Genomic DNA, 9846 nt, shown 5'->3' with positions numbered 1-9846 from the left:
CAATTAATTCCTTAACCTAGGGCCTGACCAAGGAAAAGGGCCTAACCAAGGAAAACCCTCATTGAACCCCAACCACAAAACCTTTCTTTTCTATGTTAATCTACAAGTGGTCAGCGAAAGGATTGTGAATATGGAACCTAGTTTTTGGGAGCTTTATAGAGAAGTTAGTTTCAGGCTGCCAAACTACTTCAACCTGATTGTAGGATGTCTTACCAAGTCAACCTAGTCCTTCAATCTCCATTTTTAAGGGGCATTTCTGGGTTTTGTTCCTTTCATCATTTCATTCTAATATTTGTAGATGCATATCTAGATATGATTCTTATCTTTGAGTTTTGGAGCTAAAATACATGTCTTTCTCTATACATTTCAAGGTGAGTTATTTATATTTTATTTCCTTTTATATTTTTACCCTAAATTTGTATCTTAATTGGGATAATTATGTTTATATATCATCTAGATTTACACTATCTAAGAAATTAGTTCAATTTCACATTCACATTATCCTATTTAGGGCCAAAGAGTATGTTTCCTTGTATTGCATTCTTCTTTAATAGTTGAATTTATTATTAGCTCCCTTCTTCCTTTGGGTCCTAGCTAATCTAGTTTGGATCATAAGTGGAATCATACTTGGAAATTCCCGTCTTTGACTCACACATGCATATATGAATGATTTAGTAACTGTTTAAAGTGGAGTATTAAAGTTCTTCCATTTTACCATAAATAGTTTTGAAAAGGATTGTCTTCATATATGGTCATAATTCAACTATCCTACTCTTGCACACAATTAACCCTTGTTTTTATTTTGGCTTGATGAGGTATTTCCTTAGTTGAGGCCTGGATTGAGGAATCAACATTGAAATTGAGATGTAAAAGTATTGATATAGGAAATGATAATATTTAGTAGGATTGAATATATCAAATGAAATATATAGTTACCTTTGTAGATGCAATTGGACTTGATATGTGATCAAGTATGCAAATGTTATAGCTTTAACAAAGAAACCAAAAGGAAATCATAGAAGTGAAAAAAACATGAATAGGAATTGCATGTGACATTCCTTAATGAAAATGGAAGAAAATGGATGTACTGAATGATAGATGTCCTTAGAAGTAAAACTCCACCACTACCTTGAAGGAAGAAGCTTGATGAAAGAAGGAAATGCTTGATGTTGAATGAATACTTGAGAATGCTTGCTTGAAATCTTGTGAATGTATATATGCTTTCTCTTGATTTATTTTAAAAGGATGGTGATGGATGAAAATGAAGATCCCAAGCCTCCTTATATACTAATTTTTGGGATAAAAAATAAAGTAGGCTAAATGGGGAATATAATTAAACAATTGGAAAACCTAAGGCACTTTGGGCCCAAAAATTCAATTTCCTCATAAGGGGTTGACCTATTTTAGAATAGCCCCACCTAGGTCAACATATTCTCAAGGTAGTCCCAAGAAAGGAGTACTAGAGGCCTCAAAGAAGGTGCATAAAGAATTGAGCAAAAGTACAATTGCTAGAATGTATAACCAAAAAGGTGATAAAATAGCACCTTAAAAGCACCATTTCAGAATAAGATAGATGACCTAAAAATGTGGGCAACACTAGAGAGAGAGAGAGAGAGAGAGAGAGAGAGAGAGAGAGAGAGAGAGAGAGCACATTAAGGAGGGCTAAAAGGTCTCAAAAGGAGGTTCTTCCATTTTAAGTTGCTACATTAACAAAATCAATTCCATTTTTATGAAAAAGTTAGAAACTAGAAACAAAATTCTATAAGTCACTAGTTTATGTTATCTACAAGTTCCTAATGGGTTTGCAACAATAGGTGTTTAGAAGTGAATTTTTTAATCAAAATGCTCATCTTAGTATCAAAGTTGGCCAAAAAGTGAGATGCAATATTATGAGAACTCTTTTCTTCTCTTTCTCAGTCAATTGAAAATTAAGGTTAAAGGGAGGCTTCCTCTGCATCAAGGTTTTGTTCTCATATCATGTAACTTTCAATTTCTTCCCTCCTACCTAGCTTAGTTGTATCCCCTTTTCATCTATGAATCCTGATTTGTTTGTTGAGCATTCTAATTTGAAAGATGCTAAAGGAGGCTTGTCATCTAGGATAAATATTTCATCTCCCATTTCTTTGACTAGTGTTAATCCTTAGAGAAGGGCTAAAATGGAAAAAATGCTTCGGAAAATAATGTTATTCATAAGGAGGCTATTGATGTTCTTTTAATTCTTCCTTCTTGTGGTCTACTGAGTCTAAATGGGCCTCACATAACACCCCACAAAAGTATAAAAGGTTTTCCTAGATCCTTCTTCCCCTCATCATGATCCTCCTCCAAAACCCCATATTAAAGCTCCTAAAGTTAACTTATCAAACTATCTTAATAAATTGTTGACAAGGTTTTGTGTTATATAACTGTCTTATAATAACATTAAATGGTTTTCGGTGCATCTTCACACTTCTAGAAAGATAAATAGGTTAGAAGCAATAGTTGGAGCTAATGCAAGGGCAAGAGATTAGTTTAAAGACATCTAGGATGAGAGAATTTTGGAAGTTATAAATGATTTGCCAATTAGACTTGATAATAGGGATGCTATTGAGGAGCATCTTAGGGAGCTTTGTGATTTAGTTCCATCTAAATAGAAGAAAAAAGTGGACATTCAGTGTGCCATTTCCAATGTGAAAAATTACAAAGAAGATCTCCATAGGAAGCTAGAAGAGATTTTCTATTTCAGCAACTATATGATGGATATTTTAGCTTTGCTTAGATTTTGTAGGAATAACTTGGGCAAAGGTGTGCTAAAAGGAAGAAGAAAGAGTTGGCAACTATTACAACAATGGAAGGTAATTTTAAAGTAACCTCTACATAGGGTAACCATAAATAATTTTATTTTTAACATTTTGAAGGAGATGAACCAATATTAGGAGGTTAAGGCTCTTTCTCTTTATTATTTAGTCTCAATTTTTTTAATTTAATTTTGGCTCTTGTTGATTTTTTTGTTTGTATTGGGTCTTTGAGATTATTAGGTTGGGCATTTAGCTAGTTAGATTCCTTCCTTTTGTGAGTTTACTATAAATATATACATATTAAAATAATATAGTTCATTACAAAGAGTTTAAAATTCACCTTGCTAGTTAAAATAAATGAGCCTAAAAATATTTAACATTTACAACTAAATTCAACCACCAACAACTAATAAAAGAGAACAAAAATCTTGTTATATTTTTCATATTGATGGATTCTTATTCAATGATTGTGTGTGTGTGTGAGAGAGAGAGAGAGTGAGTGAGTGAGTGAGTGAGTGTGTGTGTGAGAGAGAGAGAGAAAGAGAGAGAGAGAGAGAGAGAGAGAGAGAGAGAGATCTAGTTGATTTAAGGACACTTAATAGATCATTTGCAAACCTTATTTGACAATTTATGATAGTTTGTAGTTGTTATTACATATACCATTGCTGATAATGTTGCCTATCTTAAATAATAATTAGAACCAAAGTTTCTATATTAGTGTTTCACATTTACAATTCATGTTATGCTATTGTCATTTTTATCCAACATTATTCAATTCTATTTTATTTATGATTAATTTCAATGTTAATATATTCATATAATCAATATTAAAGAATACTATCACTGTTCATAATTTCACTCATAATCATCGTCATATTTGACACATTCACATGTTAATATTTAGTATTTGTAATTTTATTATTTTACTTATTTGTCAATTTCATTTGATAATTTTTTTTATACAGCTTTTCATGTATATGAGCCCCCCACTTCCCAGCCCCCAACCCTCTTCACTGGTTTCAAATTTATGTCCTTTATCTCCCGTCCTCAAACCCGTCCTCCAAGATAAAATCTTCGTTAAAGCCAAACCAGATTACAACAATGCCATACACAACTTCAAAAATCCACTTCACAAAATACGGACCATACAAAACTACACCTGCTCTGCGGAAAACCCATATCTGATTTCCCTCAGCTGAGCTCTCATCGTATAGACTATTATCAGTTTTTGTAATTATTAATTAACTAAACAATTGTTATATTAATAAGATTTCAATTTTTAATTAATTATTTTTAAATTTGAAATAAATAATAGTTACAGACATTTTGGGTGCTACATAGACGTTGCCCTGTATAGAGAGGAGGTTCATCGGAATCTTTCTATATCATAAAACAAAAACTCTCAGACAAAATCTTTCCTTCTTAAAACTCTCCACATACTAAATTAATTGCTGTAGTTCAGGTATGCTCTCACTCTTGATATGGTAAGTAGCTTTATTATTGAGGGCCTTCCGGGCATTTCGCAATTTTGTGTATGTGAATCTGCTTGAGCTCCGCTCCATTGAATAATCAAGCTCTACGGCCACGATTTTTTAGGATTTCTAGTTGCCCTCCAGAGATTAAAACCTAAGCATTTGGAAAAGTAGGAAAAATCAAATTGTGTTCTTTATTCAGGTATACTAATATGCATCTAATGTAATGGCAGTTCAGATGGATTTGCAGCATTTGAAAAGTTTGATCTCTTAACGTTCTAGAGCACTGAAAGTAATTTCTTTCAACATAATTCTCTGTCTGAATGTGGGATTTTAAAGTTTCTTCTTCACCTAATTGTGGGTCCACAAACGGCATTAGTATTTGAGTTATAGTGATTTTAGTGCAAGCCGGGAGAATTCCACTGTTATAAAAGGATTGAATAGATAGGCCAATCTCAAGAAAGCGAAACTTTAAGTGAGAATGGAGCTTCTACTCTTCATTCCATGGCTTCTATTCTTAACAAGTTCTCAACTGTTGTGCAGCATGGAAGCAGCAACAACCACAGCTGGTTTGTACAATTGTTTCTCTTTAAAGATTATTTTTGGTGACTATGAAATTGGTCTAATCTGCTTTTGCATTAACTTGCATGTAAATTTTTTCTTAGTATTTTGGATGGCTGGTTTAAACATCATATTGATTTGTAGAATTGAAGTGTTAATAGTAAAATTGACCAATTTTTTCAAAACTTAATTGTTTCTTACTATGATGTTTAAAGATTATTTTCTCGTTTATTATCAGAAACTAGAATCTTATCTTTACATCTTATAGATTAAATTTTATTGAATCCATCTACGATTTTATTTATTGGTCAACATTTCTGTTCATGCTCCACATCCATTGTCACAACTTTTTGTTCACTAAATTTTGCCATAACCACATAACTTTTAATCAAATTCATTCTGTTGTCTTATTTACCGGTGATCCATTATCAAAATTTCAATCTTTAGAAATCTAAAATATCTTTAGAATCTATGAAATTGGTCTAAACTATTCGTGATTTCTTTTAATCAGCTTCTGCAATTACATTCAGTGATCTATAAATTTCGATTTTAGAACGTTTACATCTCTGCTTTGTAATAAGGAATGTTATGATTTGTAAGATTGATTGGATCTAATACGATGGTGGAAACATGCAGGTAATCCGGTCTTTCCATACCCATTTATGACATTGGACGCCGAGAAAGCAGCTTCAAGAAAATACGATTACATAATCGTTGGAGGAGGCACAGCAGGGTGTCCTCTGGCTGCAACCCTTTCACAGAATCACACTGTTTTGCTACTGGAGAGAGGAGGATCTCCTTACGGAAATCCAGATATTGAGGATGGATCTAATTTCGGGAAGCCGTTGAATGAAACAGATAAATACACTTCCATAGCTCAGCAAGTTCTAACAGAGGATGGAGTGATGTTGGTGAGAGCCAGAGTTTTGGGAGGTGGGACCGCCATTAATGCCGGATTTTACAGCAGAGCGAGCTTGGGATACATTCAACGCATGGGATGGGATGAGAAACTGGTGAATGAATCTTTTCTGTGGGTGGAGAAAATGAATGCATTCAAACCGGATCACCTTTCTCGGTGGTCTAGAACTCTGAAAAATGCACTTTTGGAAGTGGGAGTGCTTCCTGACAATGGGTATACTGTGGATCACTTGGAGGGGACAAAGATCAGTGCTTCCACTTTTGATAACAATGGCAAGAGGCACACTGCTGCAGATCTGCTCAAGTATGCAAACCCTAATAATATTGTTGTCCTGCTCAATGCCACTGCTTCTAGAATTCTCTTCAACTCATCATCAGGTGCGTAATTAAGCAAATTTGTACTTTTGGATCATGTTTGTTGTTTTAGTGTATCTTAAATTGGCTTCTTTTATTTTGAGTATAGTATTTGTTTGGTTAAAGTTGCAAATAGATATTGTTATATTTTTTTGGGCGAAGAGATGCGTGAGAATGTGTTAGTGCATTCAATTGCCTTCCATGATATCTTGAGTACTTCCTTTGCTTTTTGTTGAGGTCTGCACTCAATTTTTCTATTATTAATTTATTTTCCATTATGTGGTCTGTTTGGCTGCCGGAATAGAAATATGGGAATAGGAATTTTTATTCTGGAATAAAAATAGGGATACATATTCCTATTCTCTGTTTGGTTCAACCAAAATTTGATGGGGAATTTAGGATACAAAAATTTGTGTTTTTAAAAATAAATAAAATCATAATAGGAATACCTATTCCAATTCTACCTAATTCGCTGAAATTGTAAATACTCATTTTTGGGCCAATACATATTCCTATTACATTCCTATTCGCAATTTTGATTTAGTGCACCTAAATGGAGAATTCAAAATTTTAAGAATTTACATATGCCTTTTGTACTCGTATTCCCACAGCCAAACGGGTAGGTAGAGAAAATGAGTAATATCATTGAGGAGTTATTTTCCTAATATATTAGTTTATAATATTATTGTGAAATTTAATTGTAGAGTTTTAGAGTTAAATTTTCATTTAGAAGGTAATATTTATAAATATGAAGAGTTAAGACTTTTCATATATATATACATATATATTATTCTGATTTAATATTCTTACCTATTAATATTTTTTCTAAAATCAAGTTCATTAACTTGTTATTCTATTTATAAAACTTTTAGCAAATGTTGTACCTTCAATGCCAATAACTGTAATTCATTGTTATTTTTTTAAAAGACTATTATTTTTATGTATAACTAATTAGATTTCCATCATTGAATATTAAAACTTTTGTTAAATTCCTAGGAAAAAACTAGAAAAAAATGTCCTACAAGGTAAAGGGCAAATAAATCTAACCCAACAGTTGATTTTGTACATGCAACTATGATTTATATTTTATTTTTCTTAAAAATATAAATACAATGTTTGTATAAGCTAAATTTCTTTTTAAATATAATAACTAAGATTTCACTTGATTTATAGACTCTCCAATTCATTTTATTTTTTAATTAAAAAAAATTAAAGCTTCACGTTCTGAACTCCAGTACTTAACATCCACTCCTTTATTCCACTTGATTGTTTTATATGTTTTTTGTCAAATAGCCAAACATATAGTTTATTCCATATGCTTTTCGAGAGGACAATAAAAAAATAACTTACATAGACAATGTATCGAGAAATGAATAGGTTTTATGCTTTATATCTTTAGGACTGAAACCAAGGCCTCCGTGTGGCTACCCACATCAAAAGTGGGGAAAAAGCCCAGGGCTGAATTTCTACTGACACAGATATCAACTAGAAGTAGTGCGTTACAGCTGCTAAAAATGATGATTATTTGAAGCTCACTGCACAGCAGTGTGGTCCAATCTGAATGTAATGATATTTATCTAGTGTAGGTTGTTAACTCATTCAATTACAGTTTCTGCCATCCAACCCTGGTTTCATAAGCTTGCACGTTACGTCAACATAATCACATCATTTTAGAAATCAAAAGAAAATTCAGATTCTCTACCACTGACTGAACTGCTTTAGGAAACACTTCAGATGTATATAAAAAATTTAAATCTAGAATGATCATGGAGCTGAACATTTTTTATTTTTTTATTTTTTGATCAAATGAACTCAAATCTGATGGTTTTTCTAAAAATTTTGATTTGGGATTAAAATTTAAATCTACTATAACCATGAAGCTGGACTGAAATTTATATCTAATATGATCATGAAGCTGAACAATTGTTTTTTGGATCAAATGAACTCAAATCTGATAGTTCAAAAAAAAAATGATGCAGGAATGCTGAGGGCTCGTGGTGTAGAGTTCATAAACTCAGTCAATAGTAAGTCCTATCAAGCATTTATCAATGAATCATCATGTTACAGTGAGATAATTTTGTCAGCTGGAAGCATTGGGAGCCCTCAACTTTTGCTTTTAAGTGGAATAGGACCTTACAAAAATCTTAATAAACTGAATATATCTGTTGTAAAACATACGCCTTTAGTTGGACAAGGGGTCCAAGATAACCCTCGTGCAACAGTAGTGTTACAATCCCCTATACCATTGAATACTTCTAGCATACAAGCAGTAGGCATTTTGAACAATTCTGAGCTCTATGTATTTTCCAGTAGCTTTGTGCAGCAAATTCCATCAAATGGTTCCAAGCCCATAAACATGTATGGTGGGGTACTCCTTGAGAAATTAGCTTACCCCTTATCAAGAGGAAATCTAACTCTTATTAGTAGGGATCCTAGAGATAATCCTTCCCTTCGCTATAACTACTATTCTAGTCCTATAGATCTAAATAAATGTGTACAGGGAGTCAAGGTAATAGCTGGTATCTGTGAAACAAAATCTATACAAAAATATGCATACAAGGATAAGTCTAATGATACAAGGAGGCTGCATTTCATTGGGCCATCTTTACCTAATATTAAGGATGAGGGGGCCATAGCCAAGTTTTGCATGGAAAATATCAATACCATGTGGCATTTTCACGGAGGGTGTGATATTGGCTCTGTGATTGACAAGAGTCACAAAGTCAAAGGTGTCAATGCTCTGAGGGTTGTTGATGGTTCCACCTTTAGGGATGCACCTGGCACCAACCCACAAGCAACTACCTTGATGCTCGGAAGGTACATATAAAATTGAAATGTTGCACTTTTATTTTTCAGTCTTTCTTTTATTTTAAATTTTGTCTCATAAACTATAATTAGATTTTTAATAGAGATGATGACTTTGCAGATATATAGGAGTGAAGATTTTGCAAGAACGTGGGGTTTCTATATGATTCAAAGGGAATTTGTACATGATTCAAGCAGGATTTCTACCATCTATACATTCCTCAATGTCTTTTTTTTTAGAATTTTCAATAATATATATGAGATTTATTTTTATAAATGACTAAAATATTAACTAAAGAATAAGTATGACACATAATTTTGTAGAAAGCTTATGATTATATGGAACAACATTACATAAAATAATATTAATTTAATTGAAAAATATCAATGTTATGTTGGAGGTTTATTTATCTTCAAATATTTGAATTTAAAAACTATTTACCAATGGTACATATCTAATATATCTAATGTAAAAAATATATTAATTTTATGAAAGATGCATATAAAAATTTCAACATACTAAATAGATATTAAAGTATAAATAAGCATTTATAAAAATAAAATGTGTGTTTGATTTCCTAAAAAATAATATTCATATAATTTCATATAGATTATATATATATAATTATCAACAAATTTTTTGTATTATTACTCTAAAATAATGACCCTTAGTAAAATTATTCACTTAATTCCATTCTTAATTATTTAATTATTTTAGTAAGATTTTTTTCCCTCAAATTATATGATATACTATAATTACAGCGAAAATATTGTAACATGATGAAGCCATTCCTATAACACAAATCAATTTGAGCCTTCTATTAAAAAAATTAATAATTATGAATTTAAACTTTATGAAAACTATAAATATTTTTAAAACTAGAAAAATAACCATTGGTAGAAATTAATTGAGTGTAAGAAAAACTAAATGAATGCACCTAGAAAAATTTTGATTTTTTTAG

At 31.8% G+C, this 9846-nt stretch overlaps 1 protein-coding gene across 1 annotated transcript; it reads left to right on the top strand.

Moving 5' to 3' along the window:
- Positions 1 to 4727: 4727 nt before the first annotated feature.
- LOC149546383 (protein HOTHEAD-like) lies at positions 4728 to 9051 on the top strand. The gene is made up of 4 exons (XM_089793964.1): positions 4728 to 4815; positions 5444 to 6103; positions 8059 to 8896; positions 9006 to 9051. Exons 1-4 carry the CDS (start codon positions 4728 to 4730, stop codon positions 9049 to 9051), a joined length of 1632 nt encoding a protein of 543 aa, XP_089650090.1.
- The last annotated feature ends 795 nt before the right edge of the window (positions 9052 to 9846 follow it).

Source organism: Cupressus sempervirens, chromosome 7, assembly GCF_028749045.1.
Source record: "Cupressus sempervirens isolate cs-2001-9-10 chromosome 7, ASM2874904v1, whole genome shotgun sequence".
NCBI lineage: Eukaryota > Viridiplantae > Streptophyta > Pinopsida > Cupressales > Cupressaceae > Cupressus > Cupressus sempervirens.
The sequence above is the reverse complement of the archived record's forward strand: the minus strand, read 5'-3'. Positions and strand labels throughout refer to the sequence as shown.

What these genes read in the sequence shown, in the direction of transcription:
- LOC149546383 (XM_089793964.1), top strand. Translation starts at nt 4,728, where the DNA reads ATGGAGCTTCTACTCTTCATTCCATGGCTTCTATTCTTAACAAGTTCT. An exon ending in AGCAGCAACAACCACAGCTG is followed by an intron (nt 4,816 to 5,443) that starts GTTTGTACAATT and finishes GGAAACATGCAG; the next exon opens with GTAATCCGGTCTTTCCATAC. An exon ending in ACTACCTTGATGCTCGGAAG is followed by an intron (nt 8,897 to 9,005) that starts GTACATATAAAA and finishes ATGACTTTGCAG; the next exon opens with ATATATAGGAGTGAAGATTT.